General features: G+C 44.5%; 1 protein-coding gene across 1 annotated transcript in view; it reads right to left on the bottom strand.

The window, feature by feature from the left end:
• Window positions 1-2,724: 2,724 nt before the first annotated feature.
• Window positions 2,725-23,063, bottom strand: part of DRG2 (developmentally regulated GTP binding protein 2) — an 808,865-nt gene continuing 788,526 nt past the window's right edge. Inside the window, exons 12-13 of the mRNA XM_044089666.1 lie at window positions 7,339-7,392; window positions 2,725-7,254 (exon numbers count right to left, since the gene is read on the bottom strand). Coding sequence (XP_043945601.1) covers window positions 7,168-7,254; window positions 7,339-7,392 — 141 coding nt within the window. The 3' untranslated portion in view covers window positions 2,725-7,167. The remainder of the gene's footprint in view (window positions 7,255-7,338; window positions 7,393-23,063) is intronic.

Raw genomic sequence — 23,063 nt, 5'->3', positions numbered from 1 at the left:
TTACCATGAAGGCTTGAGGAAAGAGAAGTCGCAGGGCTCGCAAAGTCAGCACTCTAAATTTCAGCAGCATGGGCTTTATTAGATCGTTATGTTAGCTTGGTACCAGGGGCATGCCTTAGAACTTTGGTCTTTTTTATGAACTAGAGCCTGCAACCGTGTCTCAAAAATACTAATATCAAAGAATCCCAAGTAACTCTCTCACACTTTTTAGAAATGGTGCCATGCAGCCCCCTATTTTCTGCATATTGACACCTGGGGGGCAATGTTGGGGGAATCACTAGGTGGAATTTGAGTGGTGGAGAAAGGGAAGAGCTCTATCAAGTCACAGATGATCCCTAATGGTGTCTCAGCTCTCATTTTCTTTGAATTGGCCCTCCTCCCATATGGCTGCTTACCCGTGTCTTACCTCCAGCAGAAGAGCCAACACTAAGTGGGGCAATTTCTGCTATTTGAGATGATGGGAGTGAAACAGCTGTTTCAATGACTGCATGGTCTTCCTCTTTTTCTATGGCTAACATCTGCTCAGCAGCTCCTTTTCCCTAATAGAACACTGAGAAACTGTATTCACATAACATGCTACAAGGGCTGTATCCTTGGCCAGTCACGTCTTTAAATGATGGAGTTACTTCTGCCCTGTATGGTGCATTCACAGCCACACTTATTAAAGTGTTGTCAATCTGAAAAGAGAGGGTACATAAATCCAGCATTTAATCACTCATGGCCTCTCCCCTCTTAGCTTTGATCTTTAACTTGGGATAGAAGAGTTTCTTGGAACTTTGACATGTGAGTTTGGCATTTCAGAGGTCTGAAAGTTTGGGTGGTAGAGATGTAGACATTCTTCCCAAATCAGTCAAGACTAGTTTCTTTGCCTGTGGAAGGGGATTCTTGGTTGCAGCCCATGCAAATACCCTACTTGAACACGGACAACAAGGCTGAACCACCAACTGTATTCCTACACAGTAGCTTACAGGAATCCACAATCCTGTAAAACAGTCAGAATTCCTGGGGGCAGAGTTTGGGAATTAAGCTTAGAACTGGATGCCTAGAGAGGGGCATTGGATGGATTGGCTGCTGAAGAGCTTCAGCTTGGAAAGATGCGCTTGCCTCCAAGAGTGTAGCAGAGACTTCAGTCCAAGTAGGTATCAGAATTGAGGACTGCAAAGGTGCTCCACTGGGATCCAATACCCTTGAGTCTCAGATGGCACTGGAACTTCATAGATATGTCACTAGCCTTCTGGATCCCTTCTCTTCTGGGTGCTTCTCAATGTTTTTAAGTGGGGATCCTGTAGATGACTTGGCTGGCACCACAGCAATGCTGGACAAGAGTCATAGCCATTTCTGGTTCAAACAGTGCTGGACAAATTTTGCTATCCACCTGATGGTATTCTGGTTGAACAAAGCACAAAGAAGACATAAGGTAATAGCATACTCTTCAACTAAAAAAAAATGAACACTTAATTCAGACATTCTTATGAGGGACTTGCTTTCTGCAAATAGACTCAACTTTGGAAACAGAATTCTATCCCTGAAACTCAAAATACTTCTACTATACAAACAAGCAAAAATTTGGAAAGCAGTTTTCTTCCTCAGCAGGGTACTTGACTGTACACTGGAAGCTAGACCAAACCATGGACAGACCATACTCCACATTTTATATTGACTCAACTTTCTCCCACTGTGGCAAGGACTGAAGATGGCGCAAGCAGATGTCGGGCATGCTGACATCCAGCAGAGAAGATATATGCCTGGCTATGAGAGAGAAGGGAGAAATTATCTGGACATTAAACTAGAAAATGCACTTTCTGTGGCAGAAATCCTAATTGATAGTACTACTAAAACAGTAAACAATACACTGAACATCAAATACAGCAAAACATGAAATAACAGTCAAGAAATTCTCGACTCTTGCACACAATGGCAATGGCTAGGACAAGCCAGGATGAGGGAACAAATGGGGTCAACAGACTTGGGGCACGCTGAAAACAATACATGGGCGAGAAATATTCCCAAGTTACCTAATTAGCTTTAAAACTGTTACCAGTACAGCAGGAAGTGCGGCACTACAAAACTATTTTGCATAATTCTATACAACTGCAAGTGTGCATATGTGCATGGCTTTGACTGTTCCACTGGACTTCTAAATGGGTTTATTTTGAAATCATTATAGCAGTAATCTGTCATACCTGGGTGAGGATATTGTGAGATTTTTACTTTCAATTCATCATTCTGTTGTATAACTGTTTTTTGACTGCATTTTCATGTTTTTTTTTTTTAACTTCAAATATTTTATTCAGAATGGTCATTTTTTCTACAAAGAATAATGTATTAACAAGTAGAATTCCCCTTCATTTGCTTAATCTGTTGCATTCAATATTTTTATTACACACAAAGAGCAAGTGACTTAAAATTCACAATGCAAGTTTACCCTTTTCTTCAGAAAAAAATGAAGTTTTTGAGAAAAAGTCCAACTGTGGAAATAACACTCTGTTACTTCTGAAATGTCATAGCAAACCACATACAAGTTCTCTAACTGAATTGACAGAAGATTCATAAACTGAGAGAACTACAGTAAACCGTCAGCCAGAAGTCAAGCAAATGGCAAAAAAGAAAAAAAAAAAAAAAGAAATACAGTACAATTTTCATGTGTTGCACTTTGTCCCACACCCCCCACAGAAACATACCTTATCGACACCCCCCACAGAAACATACCTTATCGTTTTAGAGTTTTAAAAAGGAAGATATGAATAAATTCCCTCTTTCCCCAACCTGAGAACAAGTCAAACCAAACAAATAGTATACGGTACAGTATTAGTCAAGGCTATTTTTTATAGAAATTTTGTAGTAACTATCAAGCAACCAGCAACTACAGTCATCCAGCATCTACCAACCCCCATGGGTGACAGTTAACTGAGAGTTTACTGTATATGATTACAGAACACACAAAAGCAACTTCTGAAAAGAAAGAACCACACTGTCCAAGTCCTAATGTATGCTTCAAATGATGCTGCTAGTCAAAAATCAAACATACTTGCACACTACTGAAAATAAATTTTTGGGAATAAAAGGAACCATAAGTTTTGTAGTGCCACACTTCCTGCTATACTGCTAACAGTTTTAAAGCTAATTAGGGAACTTGGGAATATTTATCTCCCATGTATTGTTTTCAGTTTGCCCCCAAAAGTTGGTTGGGAGGGTGGCCGAATGGTTAAGGTGTTTGCTTTACAAACACAAGGTGCAGGGTTTGAGTCTCACAAGGGATAATTGGCTAGGCTTAAAACGGCTCACAAGGGCAGTTAGCTTAGTACTAATCTATGAACCTATAAGGTCATGACCTAAACACTGCACAGGGGAAAAAAAGCCTTCTTTGGAGTGTGACCAGTAAAATTCATTGCAAATGAAAATGTTGCCAAGTCAGAAATCAGTTAGACAGACTATATGCTCCAGTTGTTATTAATCGGCAACATCACAGCATCCTGAAACTAAACCTGTTCTGTCCTTTCATTGCATCATAACCCAGTATGTGATTTCAAATAAGATACCGCCATACATATTTTCATTATCCCTTTTCCTACCCCCCCCCCCCCCACACACACACACACACACACAGGCATATTTACATTTTTGTGCCTTCCTTATTTTCAGGCTATGATCTAGATGCAGGGTTTCTGAGTACTGACATTGCCTCACTGCTTAAAAATGTAAAATTCCTTTGCCATCATGAAAGCAATTACATAAAATGTTTTTCTAGGTTAAAATGTAGATGGATACACAAGGCTTATTCATGTAGTTTTCATGACACAAACACAACTTCTCTCAATGCTACAGAAGTTGGCACAGTGCCACATAGTAGTAGTAGGCCTTCCAGACTGAACTTAGCCAAGTATGCTGGATGCCAAAGTTGAACCATGTCTACTCTTAAAATGCTCTGTACAGTTACAAACTAGATCTCATTAAATGTACACTGCACAAAACATGCTACAAAGTTTGAATCCTGCTCTCAAGTACCAAACCCCCCAAAAAAATGCTACAATGTGCTGGCACAGTGGTTAAGGTGTTTACCTTACAAACAAAAGTTCAGGGTTTGATTCTCACATGGGGTAATTGGTTAGGCTTAAAAAGGCCCAGGCAAGTAACCTGTGTGTGTAACCTGTGAACCTACAACCTTACTGAATATTTTAAGAAATTCACAAATCCCAAAGTCTAGCTACCAGATGCAATGTGTTTCTGCTTTTCTAAAATTAAAACAGATACCACAGAAGACAATTAATCAGGGCTACAATACATTTGGCTAGATGTTAAAACCACAGTAGTGAAGATGCAAAATGTGCTTCAGAAAAAGTATCTTTACACTGGGAATGAAAATACTTCTCAAAAACCCAGTCAGCAATCGGCACCTACAGAGTATCAAAAAACAGACTTGGACAGGTCATTGGCCACTTCAGGGGTAGCTAAGCTTGTCCTCACAGAAAGTGCCACAAGTACACTGAAAATAGGAGCATGAAGTCTGTTATCAGTAAGGGCAGTGTACGACAAGAAAATACAGCAGTAAAGTAGAGGAGAAAAAAAGGGTAAACATCAATCAAGTACTGTATGAAATTTCAAATGAAATTATAGGAACTGAAACTAGAATTGGACCCCAGGGACTTGCTGCAACCCAAGTTATTTGGGAACAAAGGCTAACTCATTTTGCTCAACTTGAGCAGGAATGAATACTTCAGAACCACTGCACCTCGGTGATATGTCTACTTTTACAGTCATGGTCAAAGGACTACTGAAAACTACTTCAGCCATATTAGTATGTGATATGAATGCTACAGAATTTACCAGCATATATTCACAATCTTCACAGGATACATCAAATAAGATCACTTGAAGATACACCATCTAATTTCCCGCAACTGAAACCTGAACATCAATAAAAATTATTCAGGAACCGATACCACTAGAGATGGCAGTCAACTTTGTAGACACATTACCAGTATTTCAATTTTACAAATTGTTGTGATAATGAGCAACTTCAAAGCAGTTATCAGTCATAAGTCTGACATAAAAGCAAATTACATGCATGTTAGCAGGGACACTACTAGTATCATAACAGGTTTATAAAGGAAGGCCAGGAACCTGTCTGCTTTGTCATAATCTCTACTTTGATAGTTTAATCAACAATCCATCAACCCACTCTGTTTCTAAACAAAACTCACTTTAATACTCTTGTCATAGAGCTGAGCCTTTATATAACCCTCCTGGTTACAAATTTTGTTAGAGTGCAAATCACTACAGCCCTTGGAATTAGACAGAATTATGGCATTGTTTTTATTTGCTTACTCTGTTGACTGGGGTATAGTCCCACTGCACCAGCTGCCTCTTTTCAGAGGAAAATCATGGTGGCATTCACAATAACTAGGGAAATTTGTCAAAAGGTGCTAGGGAGTTCCCCTTCTTTGTTAAGTGCTTTGGGATTTTTTTACATTCGTGTTACCGCAACTCAGGGAGATGGGACTTTGCTTACCATCTTATCAAAAGGTACTTTTTCGTGCCTTGTCAAGTTAAGATGGTCTGCTACAACTTGGCATCTTTTTAGGAATGCTTTACAAGGAACAGCTCTCCTCCTTCTGGGGCTGTGTCAGGCCTCTAGAGCTCTTCACAGTATTTAAAACAGAATCGGTATCAGAAAGGCAATAAAAGTGACGTTTAGAGCCAATGTGACAACATGGAAGATAAAGGGAAGTGGGAACTCCAAAAGTGCACTTTCATGTCACACTTACTTTTTAACTAGGTTCTCATTTAATGAGATAACCTGTTTTCCGAATGATGACATTCAAGTCTCATAGGCCACATGACCAGCACAGTTAACACAGTAAAGGCTGATGTTTCTACTGTTTTAATTTACCTTTTTCTAATAAATTCAAAAATAATATAATGTAAACTTTTACTTCATAATGATAAATATACAACAATTCTGCAGCATCTTCAGAGAAACTGATCACTTAAATTATAAGTTACAGGTCAGACCAGTACTGCAAACACTTAAATTTAGCATCCACCACAGTAACTTATAGACAGATAAGGAAATGTTAAGCTCTTACCAAAGTGCTGTTTTTAATAACACTCCTCTGTAAACAAAAGAAGACCTGGGACTGCTCCTCCCACCTGAAGACTAGGGCTTCTTATTCTGGAATTCTATGTTTTAAATTCTTAGATATTTAGAAGTTTAAGGACATTATCTACAAGTAAGAAAGATCAAGCCGTTCCTTCAGTTTCATCAGCATTAAAGGTGAAGCTCTGGAAAGCCACACTGAAAAAAAGGTAATGTACATCACACAGCTTAGGAACCATCCAAACAAAACAGCTATGCTGGAATTTTTGCAATCACAACAGAAAAAAATGTCTGGAATTGTATGCTTCAGGCTCTTTTCTACTGCATTATAGAAGAAAACAACTGAATCTGATGTGTATATGTTTGTTGCCAATACTATAAATGCACTTGTCTGTACTGTGCTGAACATTCTGCTATGTTACAATGCTCTGAAGCAACATTTACTGACAATTTACAATGTTCCTATATCAAATAATGTTACTTATAACTGCAACAATTGTACTGCATGCAAAACGCTGGCAACAAACTACACTGTCATGAAATATATGGCAATGTCTTCAAAGCAGCTGTGCCAGAAAATGAAAATATGACGGAGCATTGCAAATTCAGACTTGAATACGTTATCTACTCAATGTATTAGTGTCTTTTGAATAATGAGAACATTTAATTACTGGTATGTGAAGGAAACAGGTTAACAAAAGTCTGAAGATGAAAGTAACAAATGTTTCAGTTGGCAAAGTCACTGATTACTAATATATACGTGAACATCTGTTCAGGAAGTATGCCCAACATACCCCTCCCCCCTGATCAATACATACAAATGCATAAAATCCTTTGATCTGCAGCTTTAACAGGCACATTTTGGCTTTCCATAATGTTACAAAAATACATTCACGGCTGGTAATGATGCGATTATCACATCATGCTGCAAGTGGGAGTGTTCCAGTCTTGTCTTCCATCGCTACTGGCTTCATAGGCAAAATACTGCAGATCTCAAAGTGTCTTTTTTCTTCAATTTTTGCAGTGGGGACACAAATGGGTGCAGCATTCAAAGAAAATGCCTAAAATGTTTATTTCTTTACAACCTGGATGACGTCTTCATGTTCCATTATATGAGTTAATCCAACTCTCTGTGGACTATATTTTGTGCTAGTTCCCTAATTTAAAAAAAAAAAAAAACATATTAGCAATTTGATCATAACAAATGCAAACAATCAAAAACGGACTGTAACTATACTCACCCACACTAAAGAGTATTTAAACTGGCTGGCAAGAGTTCTATGAATTCTGTGACACTGTAACAGAAAACATACATTACAAAGTACTAGTAGTTCGTAGTTAAAATATATACAAAGTAAAGTGCACTTCAGAAAAGAAATCCAGCACAATACAATATACAATTACTACTACACAGGTCACACATCAGCACAATGTGGAAGAGATTAATACAGCTTTGTGTTCTAGATGATTATAGTCTTGGCTTATGTAATCTGAAGGCAGTAGTAAATTGCCACATCATGTTCCATGTACACTGATGCCAATGAATAATCTAAAATACCCTTTTTAGGAACAAAAGGAAAGTTATATACTTACAGTAATGAACAGGTCTAACCTTGGTAAAAGCAGGAATACTGATGACAGGTGTTAAGAGCTTACAGAATGGGCAAACTGTAGATCGACACCCTGATTAGAGAATGAACATTCACAGCAGGGTGTTGAATCTACAGGTAACGTCCACTGAAAAATTAGTCCCCCACTTCAAGGCAGCGTATTAAGCTGCACTGGAACTCAGACTGAAAGTAGCCTAACAGTCACCATTATTTTACACTTGCTAAAGAGCGCTTTGGCTGATTAGCGAGTGTAAAATTAAAAAAAAGAAAAGAAAATTAAAATAAATAAGTGTGTGTATGCATGCATGAGACAAAGCGAGATAGCTCAAGCTATTTTACACTCACTAAGCAGACTTTCGGCTGTTTAGCAATGCAAAAAATGAAACAGAAACAAGTGTTTAAGTTTCTGAGTGCATGTGTGTGTATGTGTGAATGAGTGAGAGAGAGAGAAAGCAATTGAGCACTGGCAGCAGTTAAGAGGTTTGAATACCTCTTTTCCTCTTAGCTTATGATACCTGGATCAAGCCTAAAATAAAGGGAGAACAAAGGCGCAAAATAGGAACATATTTTAAATATCATTATAAAATCACAAAGTTACTTGAATAATAGGATTTGTGTTAGTATGCATTTTCTGAAGTGCAAGTGTGTGTGTGTGTGTGTGTGTGTGTGTGAGAGACAGAGATCGACTATTGGCAGCAGCTGTAAAGAGGTTTGCATACCCCTCGATCTCTTAGCTCCAGGAATCTATATACAGCCTAAAATAAACGGGGAAAAAAAGCTCAAAAATAGGAACAGATTTTAAATATTGCTCTTATAAAATTACAAAGTTGCTTAAATAACAGTATTTGTGTTGGCATGAAATTTCTGAAGGAAACAAAGTCTGAAAAGCAAATGTATGTCATTAATAACTTCAATTCGACCTCCATGTAGCCATTCCACAAGCCACCTGCATTCAATATGCAGATGATTCTACACTAATATGCTCAGCAAACTCCCCAAATGATCTACATTCTCTTACTCAGAATGTTTTCAACATAGTTGAGACATGGTTCACTAAACGTTGCCTCCTGCTGAATGCCAAAAAAACTAAACTCCTTCTCTTCACACCCACCAGCAAATCCTCCCCCATAGAGTTCTCTGTCATCTCCAATAATGGCACAAGTATATTCCCCGATTCTACCACTAAATTGCTAGGAATTACTATTGACAATAACCTTACATTTGACAGCCACATAACACCATCAAAACTGTCAATAGAAAAATAGGCTCCTTATATAGAATTAAACCTTTCCTAACACCAATAGCCAGAACTAAGATTGCACACTCCCATTTAATTTCAACTCTTCTGTATGCCTCACCAATATATACTAATCTAAAGAAAAATAATCTCATCAAACTAGCTAATTCCTATAATAACATCGCCAGATTTGCCACCAGAAATCCTTTTAGAACTCACCACTGTCTGAATCTAACGCAGCTAGGCTGGCTTCAATTTCAAAACCAATTGAAACTCTCCCAACTCACCATTGCCCACAAGATATTTTATAAACCTAACAGCACCCCTATATTTTCAAATCTCATAATCCCATACAAAAATCTAAATTCTCTTCGCTCTTCCAGCAAACGTCTTGCTAGCATAAGCAAGTCTTACAACATTTGGGTTATCCTGCCAGGGGTAGCCCTCAGTCAGCCAGAATACCAGAGGCGTAGTATTTCTGCATTGGTTGCTGTCGTTCCAAGAATGACGTCAGGTCGTCAGTGGTATAAAAACAGGCAACAGATGTCATTACATCAGTTTTTCTTACCCTGTCAGGAGCTCCCAGTAGGAAGCTAGGTTATTGTGGAGGAACACCACCAGTAGAAAGTAAATACCAAAATGTCCTTGTATATGGAGAGAGAGAGAGAGACAGACAAGGGGATGGAGGGAGGGAAACCAGGACTGCAACAGTGAATACACTCAAACATCTACATTTATGGTAAGTGTACACAACTGTACTATGTTCTTCGTGTTTCACTGTTGCAGTCATCACATTTGGGTTGATTCACAAAGCTGAAGAAAAGGGTGGAAGCAGTCATGAAGACTGGGGGCTGGCTAGGATGCCCTGCAAGACTGCGATGGCAAAGCCTGCCCTAGAAGATAGGCAGGAGGTAATGCTTGGTGAAGGTATGAACAGATATCCATGTTGCAGCCTCCAGGATGTCCCTGGTGGGGACCCCTCTGAGAAAAGCTGTAGAGGTGGAGGTTGCTCTGGTGGAAAGTGTCCTGACCCCCTTTGTGGATGGTTTCCTATGCTGTTTGTAGCAGAAATGGATGCAGTGTGCTATCCATTTGGAGACTGCTTGTTTGGATATGGCCTTGCCCTTTGCTCCTGCAGCAAAGCTGACTAGCAATTAATTAGTTTTTCTAAAAGATTTAGTCCTGTTCAGGTAGAATCTGAGCTGTCTGTGCACATCTAGAGCGTGCAGAATCCTTCCCCCCTTGTTTTATGGGTTAGGAAAAAAAGTAGGCAAATGAATGGATTGGTTGAGAGCCACACTGGACACCACTTTAGGCATGAAGGATGGGTTAAGTCCTGAAGGACACTCTGTCAGCATGGAAAATGATAAAGGGCTCCACAGCCATAAGTGCTTGTAGCTCTGATACTCTTTTAGCTGAAGTGATGGCTAGAAGCAAGGCTGTCATCCAAGAGAGAAATTTTAACTCTGCTGAAGATGCAGGTTCAAAGGGGGGCAGGGTGAGCTTTTCCAACACAAAGTTAAGGTCCCAGGCTGGGGTAGGAGCTCCTCTGGGTGGCCTTAAGCTGTTAGCCCCTCTTAGGAACTGTTTGATGAGAAGGTGTGAGAATAGCGATGGCTCTGTGCTGAAATGAGCAGAGATGGCCGAGGCATGAATTTTAATAGAAGAGTAGGATAGACCCTTGTGTAATAGGTCAGCCAGGTAATCTAGGATGAGAGATAGGGAGGGCTGTGCCATTCTGGCTCCCTTAGCCTGAATCCAGGTGCAAAACCTTTTCCACTTGTCAGCATAGGATTTTCTAGTGCTGGGGCGTCTGGCCTCACATATAACATGTAAAAATTGTTTGCTTAGGCTGGCAGCTTGAGAAGAAGTCAGGGAATAAGCCAGGCTGCCAGGTTGAGGGTCTGAAATTGGGGATGCATAAATTCTCCATTCCTCTGGGTCAGGAGTGTTGGGATCTGAGGTAGGTGCCATGGTGGCGGGGGTGACAGGCTGCACAGCAGTGGATACCAGTGCTGGTGTGGCAAATATGGGGCAATCAGGACTGCCCTCGGTTTTTCCTCCCTTATTTTGAGTAGTACCCTTGAAATGAGTGGTAGAGGGGGAAATGCATAGACTGAGAGGTTTACCCACTGGAAGGATAGAGCATCCACTTTCCAGGCCTTGCTGTGAGGTTCCCTGGTGCAGAATTTGCTGAGCTGATGATTGGAGTAGAAGACAAAGAAATCTACTTTTGGGGTGCCCATTTCTGGGTTACAAGGGTGAAGGTTCTGAGGTCTAGCAGGTTTCTGCTTAAGTTGTCTGCCAGTGAGTTTAGAGAGCCTGGCAGGAATTTTGCTAACAGGTGTAGTTGCATGGCTGAGGCTGTGTGCCAAAGGGTCACGGCGAGCCTGCAGAGTGAATAAGAGCGAGTCCCTCCCTGCTTGTTGATATACCACATCACTGTGGTGTTGTCTGTTTTGATCAGTAGAGGCCTCGGGGAGAGTAGGGGGGGGGTCCTGAAAGCTGTCAGTGCGTGCTGAACAGCTAACATATCTTTTAGGTTGATTTTTAGATGTATTTGATTTGGGCTCCATTGGCCCTAAATGCTCCTGCCATCCAGGTGAGCACCCCAGGCATAGTCTGATGCATCTGTGGTGAGGGTCTGGGTGGCGTGGGGTTGTGAGAAGGGAAGTCCCTTGTTGTGGTTGCATGCTGCTGCCCACCAAAGAAAATCTTTCCTTAGACAAGGTATCATTGGTATAAGAGTTTCCAGGTCTTGAAAGTGCTGACATCAAAGGCTTTTTAGGCACCACTGTAGTTTCCTCATATGCAGTCTGGCATATGGAATGAGTAGAATGCAAGAGGCCATGAACCCTAGAGCTTGCAGGATTTTCCTTACGGATAACTGGGTTCTGGTGGCTAGTTGAGAGAGGTAAGCCCGTCAGGTAGGCTTGTTTTTCTGGAGTAAAGAATGCCATCTGGGATGCTGTGCCAGGCTTGCTCCCAGGAATACAATTTTTTTGTGTGGGGACTAGTTTTGATTTCTTTTTGTTGATAGTATACCCCAGGGAGGTCAGTAGGTCCTTTACAAACGTCAGGTGCTGAAGCAGCTTTTCCGGACTGTCTGCCTGAATCAGGCAGTTGTCTGAGTATGGGTAAATATGAATATTTCTTTGCCTGCAAAAACCAATGTCGGGAGCCAGACATTTGTGAAAACTCTGGGAGCAGTAGATAAGCCAAAGGGAAGTGCAGAGAACTCAAAGTGCATAGATCCTGCCACGTAGGTATTTCCTGCATGATTCCCTGATTGGGATGTGCAGGTAGGCCTCTTTTAGGTCTAGGGTGGCTAACCAAGCATCCTTGGAAAGCATAGGTAGAAGCTGCTGGAGGGTGAGCATTTTGAATTTTGGTATCACCAGAAAGGTATTTAGAATGGATAGATCGAGGATGGGGTGCCATGTGCCCTCTTTTCTGGGTACAAGGAAGAGTCAGGAGTAGAAACCTTGGCCTATCTGTTCTGCAGGAACTTGCTCTATGGCTCTCATGGAGAGCAGGGAAAGGACTTGCTTTTTGGCCTCGGTCAACTGGTTCGGAGGAAGATCTGGGAACCCTTTTGGGGTTGGCAGTGTGTGGAAATAAAATTTGTATCCCTGGGACACTATGTTGAGGACCCAGTGGTCGCTAGTAATGGTGGCCCAGTTGCCTGCATGGAAGGAGAGTTTTCCTCCTAGGGGCACGAGCAGGTGGGCAGAGGGAGGGGGTGGAAGAGTAAAGTTCTTACCATAATGGGGTGACTTTGCACTCCCTGTTTTTGAAGAGGAGGAACTCCATTGCTTAGATATCTGCATTCCCTGGGGCTGTTGTCTGGTGGGTCTGCTTCCCCTGGGTCTGGGCTGAGCTGGCCTGCAGGGGGCAGGAAAAGACCAGTGCATGGAGGGGCAATGCCTACTGAACCTCGGAGGCTGGACCTGTAAGAAGGTCTTTGACTGTCTGCATAGATTTAGCTTTTTCTACCATCTTTTTTCAGACCTCTTCTGCCTTGGTGCCAAATAAGTTGCCTCTGTTCAAGGGTGGGTCCAATAATTTGGATTTGACATGGTCTGGCAAGGTCTGTTCCTTAAGCCAAGCATGCCTTCTAATGACAGAACCAGTGACTGCTGCCCTGAAGATGCTTCTAGGGCGTCAAAACCACATTGTAAGGTGCGCTTAGTTACTGGACTTGCAAAATTGATTAACTCTTGTAACTCTATTTTCTGCATAAGCAGGAAAAGAAGATATTTTTTGTTTGAGTAGTTCCATGGTATGTTGCTGATATTTCAGCATGTGGAACTGACAACTTAATGCTCTAATATCAAGAGTAGCAGAGGTGTATACGTTTTTTATCCCATCTGTCTAATGCTCGGGAATCCCTATCTGAGGGGGTGGGATTCTTAGCGGAGGTTGCTTTGATTCCTTTAGGTCCTTGAGAGATGACCTCGGAGTCAGCGGTAGGATTTTTGAAAAAGACATTTGAGAGAGTCAGGGACTCTATAATACTTTGGGTGCAAGAGGGAGGGTGTCAGGTTCCCTGGGTGCAGGAGGGAGGGTGTCAGGAATCGGACTAGATTCCATAAAAGCATCACCCACAACAGCCAGGACAGGTGGAATGGCCAGAGGTCTGTGCTGTGGTAGATCTAAGAATTCCCTGAGTCTCTTTTTAGACTGAGGATAGTCCTGACATTCCCATTGGAAATGCTCCCTTAAAGTATGAAGGGTTTCCCCAAAGGAAAAGTCCTCTGCGAAGAGGCTGAAGGAATGGATTCTTCTGCATCAGAATCCTCATAAGCAGAGAGGGGTTGCATATCTTCATATTCAGATGCATCAGAGTCATCGGACTCCTGTTCAGATAGAACTACTGGGGACGAGTCTCTTTTTCCCTTTGGAATGGGTAGCCTGACTTCCCCTAATAAGCATTATAAGGTCTTCCACCATTTTAAGCACTTGTGACTGAGGCAAGGAAGCAGGTGCCTGAGGTTGAGTAGTCGTTTTTGTGAGTGTGGTTCGTACCCTGGGCCTTAGAAACTCGGTTTTCGAAAGAACTGAAGATGCAAAAGAAGTCTGTCTGTGTCGAGTATCGGTAGTGCAAAGTACTTCCTCGGAAGCCGATGCCTGCTCAACGGCTCCGGACCCATCAAAGGTAGAGACATCTGCAGGATCCTTAGTCGAAGTAGTCACGTGGAATACCGGACTCCAAAAGGGTCTCGGTAGCATTCTGCGAATCCACAGAAGCGGGCATCAGGGGCTGCGAACGTGCCTCACTGAGGACCGGAGAACTGAAGACTAGTTTAACGAAAACATCGTTGGCAGTTTTGGACCTGTGCAGTCTGTCTTTATCCTTATGTTTTTTCGGAAGATCGGTAGTCGGATGGCTTACTGAAGCCATATCGGAATTCGAGGACTGAGCGAAAATATCTAGCTGCAATAAGGGCCCGACGACATATAGTTCTGGCATTGAACAAAGCACAAAAGTGACAGTGGGAGATGTTGTGGTCTGGGCCTAAATAGGTGACGCAGTAAGAATCAAGTCACAATGTGGTATTTGCTTTTCATAGGTGAGACAATTGTTAACTTTTTCTGACATTGGTTAGAGCAAGAAAAAAGGATTCCCAACAGGGCACTTAGCTTTAGAAGACTTCAATTCGGAAACGAAAACTCGGGTAGCAGCCGACCAGCACTTGTGCAAACTGCTTCTGCTTCCGGCTCCTCGGCAAGAAAGACTGATGTAATGGCGTCGGCTGCCTGATTTATAACACTGATGACCCAACGTCAGTTTTGAAGCGACAGCAACGAAGCAGAAATATTATGCCTCTGGTATTCTGGCCGACTGAGGGCTACCCCTGGCAGGATAACCCAAGTGTGATGACTGCAACAGTGAAACACGAAGAACATCGGGAGTTGAGTCATTTCTTACATCTTTTGTCTCGTCTCTATAAAGTCTTAACTTTCTGTGTACATCCAATCTTACCACTTTTGTCTGTGTAAAACTTGAATTATCTATATACACAAGTATACAGTAATGGTGATATTACCTCTTACAGGAAAAGACGGGGGAAGGACACAGGAAGGGGGAAAAGACTGGTTTAGACTGGATTCGGTTACTACCTTAGGCAAGAAAGATGGGCTCTTGCAAAAAAAAAATGCTCTGCCTCTATGGAAAGCCAAATATGGTAGCTTTCCAGAATGAATGTGCAATTCTGAGACTCCTCTGGCTGAAGTTAAGATCATAAGCAGAAGCTGCTGGTTAACAGGAGGAAGAGTCAGTTTCTGCAGCAAAAAGTAACCCCGGGGGAAATTTATCTTTGACAGATGGCTTTTAATAAAAATATACCCTTTAAAAAGGTTTTACAAACTTTCAACAAAGCCAGTGAGGTGAAGTTTTCATCCTGGTGAAAATGAAAACAGCTGTCAAATGTACCTTAAAAGAAGAAAAACTCAGGCCAGAGTCAAAGATGTGTGTGAGGTACTGCAGCAACAGAAGGAACTTTTAGTTATGTACTCACCATAACTTTAGATGTTTGGGATCCATCTCGCCTACATTCTGTACTGATGGGCTCGGAGCCGATCCCTCGGCTCCGACTCGGCACGCTTATGCTATAGAGCGAGGCCTCTTATTGGCTGAGCTATCTTTATCCCAGGATGCACCACCACTAATCCCCCAGATCTTGTTTGTCCGCATTCATGCACACATGCACAACTGTTTATATAACATTGTTAGATGTTTCAAGATGAAACAACAGGATTCGGACCTTCTGATATCCTCTGATCTCCAAGGAAGGGGGAAGGAGGGTGGGTTATTAGGAATGTAGGCGAGATGGATCCCAAACATCTAAAGTTATGGTGAGTACATAACTAAAAGATGTTATGTGATCCTATCTCGCCTACATTCTGTACTGATGGGACAGTGTCCCTAGCACCTAAACCCCGGGTGGCTCACTGGAAAACACTCCTGAGCACTGTGGAACCAAATGAAGCTCGTCCTCTAGATGCCACATCCAATTTGTAGTGGGAAATAAAAATGTGCGGGGAAGACCATGTAGCCACAGCACAAATGTCACTAATGGCAAGTTTAGAATGAAAAGCTATCAAAGTAGCCATAGCCCTTGTAGAATGAGCTTTGACAGAGGTGGTAAGCTCTTTATTAGAATAAAAATAAGCTTGAGTAATACAGTCCCTGATCCATTTGGCAATAGTGACCTTTGTGACGGCTTTGCCCAATTTATTGTCTGCAAAGGATACAAACAACTGATCTGTTTTCCTTGTTTGTTTGGTCCTGTCTAAGTAAAAACGTAACTGCCTGTGGACATCTAGTGTATGGAATATGAATTCCGCCTTGCTAGAGTATTTTGGAAAAAAGACTGGAAGTTCTAACGATTGTTGTAAGCAGAAACTAGAACAAACTTTAGGGACAAAGGAAGGATTTGGCCTGAGGGATACTCTGTCTTTGTGAAAAACCAAGTACGGGGGTTTTACTGACAAAGCTTGAAGCTCTGAAACTCTTCTGGCAGAAGTGATTGCCACCAGAAAAGCTGTCTTCCATGATAGAAACTTTAGATCACATGTAGCCGGTTCAAAGGGGAAGGAAGTCAAGGCGTAACACTATATCGAGATCCCATGGAGGTGCAGGATGAGAAATCGGAGGTCTTAATAGAGCAGCACCTTTCAAGAAGGTCTTACACAATCTGTTGCTCATTAAAGGTGGGTCTACGGATTCGTGAAAATTGGAAATCGCTGCCAATTGTACCTTGATGGTAGAAACTGAAGAGCCTTGATTGAAGAGAGAAGTTAAAAATTTTAGTACTTCTGCCACGGGAATAGAAATGGGGTCCAGGCCCGGAGTTGAGCCCAAATAGCAAATCTTTTCCATTTGCTAGAATACAGTTTCTTTGTAGCAGACTTATGGGCCGAAAATAATGTGTACAACATCTGGATCCAATGTATGACTCCTGACTATAGTCGGAAGAGGAGGAGCCAAGCCGTCAATTTTAAGGTGTGTAGGGACTGGTGGAATAGTCCTGACTGATGAACCAGTAGGTCTGGGATCTGATCCAGGAACCATGGACCTTCCAGAGCATATTTCGAAAGATAGGGAAACCATACTTGACGAGGCCAGTAAGGAGCAATTAAGATCATTTTGCTCCCCAAGAGAGATGCCTTTTGAATCACCCTGGGAAGGAGAGGAACTGGAGGGAAGGCATAAAGCAAGCCGGTGGGCCAAGGATGGACTAATGCGTCCATGGGGCTCTTCCCCGGAGCCGGGGTTAGGGAGAAGAATTCTTTGCACTTCGCATTCAGAGGAGTCGCGAAGAGGTCGCAACACGGAACTCCCCATTCGCTGAAAATCTGACTTGCAACTGTCATATTCGGAGACCATTCGTGAGGAGAGAGGCTGGTTCTGCTCAATCTGTCGGCTGTCACATTGGACTTGCCCGGTATGTGAGTAGCCACTAGGAAGCGTTTGGTCGAGACTGCCCATTCCCAAACTCTCATGGCTTCTCTGCAAAGAGGATAGGATCTGGTCCCTCCCTGTTTGTTCAGGTACCAGACAACTGACATGTTGTCTGAGTGAACAGCAATTACGCCCCGAGGGAGATAATCGTGAAGGGCTTGAAGGGACAGGAGTACTGCCCTCATTTCTAGGATGTTGATATGAAGAAGAGTCTCTTCCGGGTGCCATTTGCCTTGGACTGACCTGCCCAGGGAATGCCCCCCACCCCACCCCATCTGGGAGGCGTCCGTGGTCAAAGTGGCCGCCGGAGGAGGTAGAACAAAGGGTCGTCCCTGATCCAAATTGGAGGGCACTAGCCACCAGCGAAGGTCCCGTTTGCAAGATTCCGTGATCCATATGAGGTGACTGAGAGGGAGTTCCTGAAAGGACCACTGAGCTGAAAGAAGCCACTGGAGGATTCTCATGTGCAACCTTGCCAAGGGGACTAGAAGAACCGTGGCAGACATGGATCCCAATAGCTGCAGGACCATCCTGGCTGGAGCTTTGGACCTGGGAAGTAAGGCTCGAATTTGAGTCTGTATGGTTTGTATTCTGTCTGTAGGTAAATAGACCCGCATTCGGTTTGAGTCTATCTCTACCCCTATGAATCTTATTCGTTGAGATGGCAGCAACACAGACTTTGGCCAATTGAAGGTGATTCCAAGGGAACTGCCCAGTGATATAGTGGCTTGAAGGCTCTGCAGTAGTAGATGCCTGGAGGTGGCAGTTAGGAGCCAGTCGTCTAGATACAGAAACACCTGGAATCCTAGACTTCTCAGGTGAGCAGTCACGACTGCCAAACACTTGGTGAACACCCTGGGGCTGTGGTGAGACCAAAGGGCAGCGCACGGAACTGAAAATGACTGCCTCCTAGGCTGAAGCGCAGATGTCTCCTGGACGCTTGATGTACCATGATATGGTAATAAGCGTCCTTGAGATCTATGGAGCACATCCAAACACCCTTCTCCAGCAATGGGAGAATGGTTTGTAGGGTGACCATTCGGAACTTGGACTTTCTGACTGAACGGTTTAGGATGCTGAGGTCCAAAATGGGCCTCAAGTCCCCGGTCTTTTTTGGCACCAAAAAGAATCTTGAGTAAGTCCCTAATCCGAACTGGTCTGCGGGGACCGGTTGGATGACTCCTTTTTGCAGCAGCTTTAAAACTTCTGAGGCTGCAATATCCCGCTGACTGGGTGGCGGGTCCGGGATTTTTTTGGACTGAGGGGGGGGGGGGTGAGAGAATGGGATGGAGTAGCCTCCGGCGATAATTCGAAGCACCCATCGGTCCTGAGTGATACCTTCCCAGGCTTTTAGGTGCTTCGAGAAACGACCCCCGACTGGCTCCGGAGCTGCACAGCCGGGCAATCCCTCAGGGACTGTGAAAGGTTGAAGAGCCACGAAAGGACTCACGGTCTCCAGTGCTGCGAGGGCCTCTGCCGCCTCTGGGACGGCGTCTTCCGGAAGAATTTCCCCCTCCCCTGCCTCTGGAAGGGGGATCCTCCTGCTGAGAGGGGTAAGGCTTCTGAGATCTACGGAACCACATCTTCCCTCCTCTTTTAGCCTTGGGATAAGGCCGAAAGGGAGTGGAAAATCGTGCCCCTACGGCAGTCAGAGTCTTACCCTCCTGTTCACAGCGGGTCAGTGTGTCCTTTACCTTGGGACCAAACAGGGAGGACCCATCAAAGGGGGCGTCGGCAAAGGAAGACTTAAAGGCCTCCGCGAAATGACACAGGCGGAGCCAGGCTTGTCTCCGTAGAGCGATGCCTGTACTGCCGCTCTACCCCTTCTTCGGCCGCATAAGAAATGAGCCTCATGGACGAGTTTGAGATGGACGACATTGTAGCCAGCTGAGAGCCAACCGTCTGGGCCAGCTCCTCAGGCAGGTTACCCAAGAGGGTATCGGATAGTTCCTTAATCAGATCCCTCTGAAATCTGGTAAAGTGCGTAAGGTAGTTCAAGGACCTCAAAGTAAAGGCCGCTGAACTCAGGGTGCGCTCCGTGCGATCCATGCTCCTAGACTCCTTATTAGGAGGATGGACGGACGTCGAAGCCTCTGCTACATCTTGCTGGGTAGCAGATGCCACCACCAAAGCATCTACAGCCACACCTTTAGTCAGAAACTCTTTTTCAGGGGGTGCCGAGAGGAACTTATTCGGACGAGCAGGCACCGGTTCCACAGAGTCTGGGTGTTCCCACGCCCGACAGATCAAATCCAAGAGCTCATCAAGGCGGAGACACCCAGGAGGCGGAGGGCTGAGCCCCGAAAGCCTTCAGGAACACCGACTCATCAGCAGAGGGAGGTTTGGACTGCCCGCCGCCTCGTTGTTTTAGGGCTTCCAGGATGTCTGCAAAGGAGACATCATCCGAGGACGACTTAGGGGACCCCTCTGCATCATCGAGATCAGTGTCTGATGTAAGAGACTCGTCAGGGGAGTCAACGTGCTTCCTCTTGCACGATCTCTTCCTGGGGGGTTCTTCCGAAGAGGCTTCAGAAGGACCTCCAGGAGGGGGAGAAACCCCAGAGGGGGTAACCTGAGGCTCCAGGGCTCCGCTGTCTAAGGACAGGGGGACTGCCAAAGACCCAGTCTCGGTATGCAGGGAAGGAGCTGGGGAAACTGTGGAGGTAGCCAAGGAAGATTTGGCTAACGCACTCCTCATAGCCCTGAAGGCGGGACCACCAGAATCCTGGGGGGGGTCCCACCTCCGTGGCCACAGTGGACGGCACTCCCGCTGCCGACACACCAAGAGGGAGACTTGGGACCGAAAGCATCAGTCCCGAAGCCTCCCCCCCAGGGCCGAAGGAAGAAGTCTGTGTACTGAACTCCGACCCAAGAGCCGGAGTTGGAGCAAGGGTTGGGCCCGACCCTAAAACCTCCACCGGTTCCACCAGCACCGGCTCCAACGGTGCCGAAGCTGTTGGAGAAGGAACCATAGTAGGGAAGTGGACCATCGGCTCCGAAGCCGAATGGGCTGGAGACGAAACTAGCTTTTGGAACACCGGAGACTGGAAGAGTCTAAGGACCACCCTGTCAATGTCCGAATCAGACATCTTGGATGATCTAGAGGATACCGATCAGGCCCGAACTGATTTCTCCATCAGCTCCGAAGGACTCGGGGACCGGCTCCGAATGGACTCTACCACTATCGGCTCCGAGGGAGATCTTAAGGCAATTTCCTTCGGTGCCGATAAGGACTTCGGCTCCGAGGGGGAAGAGTCTGAGCCGGTAACCCTTATCGGCTCCAATATCAGTGGAGCCGATGAAGGTGACCCACCTCTCGATGCCCCAGTCCTCGGCTCCAAAACCAGAGGGGCCGAGGCTGGAGGCATCGAGGCAGACCGTTCCGCCCTCGGCTCCGAAGTCCGTGGAGCCGATGGAGAAGTCTGCTTAGATTTTTTAGCAGTCGGTTCCGACTGACTGGTCGGAGCCGACGCTTTCTTCTTTTTTGAAGGAGAAAGAGAGGAAGATAAAGCCTCCTCGAAGGATGGCTTAATTAACCCCTTCAGGATTAATTTGTTTTTCCTCTCCTGGAGGACTCTAGATGAAAAGGCGTGACACACGCTACACGATTCTTGTAGGTGCTTGTTGCCTAAGCAATAAACGCACGAGGAGTGGTCGTCCGTTATGGACATCTTAAAACCACACCTCATGCATTTTTTAAACCCGGAGGGTTTGTGTTCTTTTGACATGGCCAAAATAGCCCAAACACAGTTGTCTGCAGCAAAAAGAAAAGTTTGTCACAGTATGAATATATATCTTTTTTTTTTTTTTTTTTTTAAATCTGCACAAGTACAGTACAACGAAAATTTATACAGAAGAGAGATAGAGAGAGTCAAGACCCTCTAACTTAAACGGGTACTTGACCCACAAACGAAAAACCAAGAAAGTAAAGCAACAGGGGAAGGCCCCTCTAACTAAAACGGGAAACCTTCCCTTTGCGAAAACACACAATTTCTCAACAGAAATCTCAAATACACACTCAAAACACAAGAATAGCTGTTAAAACAGCTTTTGGGTTGAAATCAGCAAATTTCTGACAGGAAAAGCCTAAAAAAATTAGTACTTTGCCCAGCCAAGTTGAGACCACGTCTATGCTTGTAAGTGGCAAACGAGATCTGGGGGATTAGTGGTGGTGCATCCTGGGATAAAGATAGCTCAGCCAATAAGAGGCCTCGCTCTATAGCATAAGCGTGCCGAGTCGGAGCCGAGGGATCGGCTCCGAGCCCATCAGTACAGAATGTAGGCGAGATAGGATCACATAACATCTAGGGCAGTAAAGGGCCACATAACATCTAGGGCAGTAAAGGGATCCAGACCTCTGAACAACTCTAAAAAGTAAAAGTGCATTCACTTAATGTTGCAGATTTTCAAGGTACTGGGTCTTGGAAAAGATTTAGAATTTGTATAACCCTAAAGTGTATCGACTTATTTTTGTACAGTTCAAGTATTGGGGTTTTGGGAAAAAAATGTACAACTCTTCAAAAGGAAAGGACACGTTAATGGCCATTACTGAAAAATGGATAAGCAATGAGTCACAGGATGTGGAGTTCTAGGTAAGACTTGCATACGAGATGGGACATGCAAGTCCCAAGTGGATGAAAATGGAGAGGTTTCCCAACAAAGGGCAAGCTGAGGTTGTTTGACCATCAGTTGTATGTTAAGTAGATCAAAAAGTTCAGTATCTACAAAAACAGGGATGATCAGGTTGCACAGGATAACAAGTGAAACTAAGATCATGGCATCATGACCAACAGAAACCAAAAGAAATAAAGGATGAAAACACCATTGCAAAGCCTCTCTCCATTAGCTACTGCACCCCACAAAAAAAAAAAAAAAAAAAAAAAAAAAAAAAACACACACAACAAGGCAACACAGTGTCAGTAGATCTGCTAGACCATAACTCAGTTATGCCGCCAGCAAACTACAGACATTTATACCTGGAGTCCAATTTGCTTAACATCAATCAAGTAACTCAAAAAATTAACATGGACCAAAGGAAAAAAAAAATGTATGCAACACTTACACAGTGCCAGCCTTCAGCATTATAGCAAGAGTGATGGTCTTCTCATGGCTGTGGCATGCTGACAATAGCAGTCCTCTACTTGATTAAGTCTGCTGACTGTGCCAGTCTGATCATGTTAGTCTTTTCCCCACGGCTGTGGGCATGCCTGCCGCCTCAGCCTTTCCCCACGGCTGTGGGCATGCCTGCCGCCTCAGCCTTCCCCCACGGCTGTGGGCATGCCTGCCGCCTCAGCCTTCCCCCACGGCTATGGGCATGCCTGCCGCCTCAGCCTTCCCCCATGGCTGTGGGCATGCCTGCCGCCTCAGCCTTCCCCCACGGCTGTGGGCATGGCTGCCGCCTCAGCCTTCCCCCACGGCTGTGGGCATGGCTGCCGCCTCAGCCTTTCCCCACGGCTGTGGGCATGGCTGCCGCCTCAGCCTTTCCCCACGGCTGTGGGCATGGCTGCTGCCTCAGCCTTTCCCCACGGTTGTGGGCATGGCTGCCACCTCAGCCTTTCCCCATGGCTGTGGGCATGCTTGCTGCCTCAACCTTTCCCCATGGCTGTGGGCATGCCTGCCGCCTCAGCCTTTCCCCACGGTTGTGGGCATGGC

Source organism: Protopterus annectens, chromosome 12.part0 (genome assembly GCF_019279795.1).
Source record: "Protopterus annectens isolate FY-2018-M chromosome 12.part0, PAN1.0, whole genome shotgun sequence".
Taxonomy (NCBI): domain Eukaryota; kingdom Metazoa; phylum Chordata; order Ceratodontiformes; family Protopteridae; genus Protopterus; species Protopterus annectens.
Note: the sequence above shows the minus strand (reverse complement) of the source record. Positions and strands in the feature narration are given on the sequence as shown.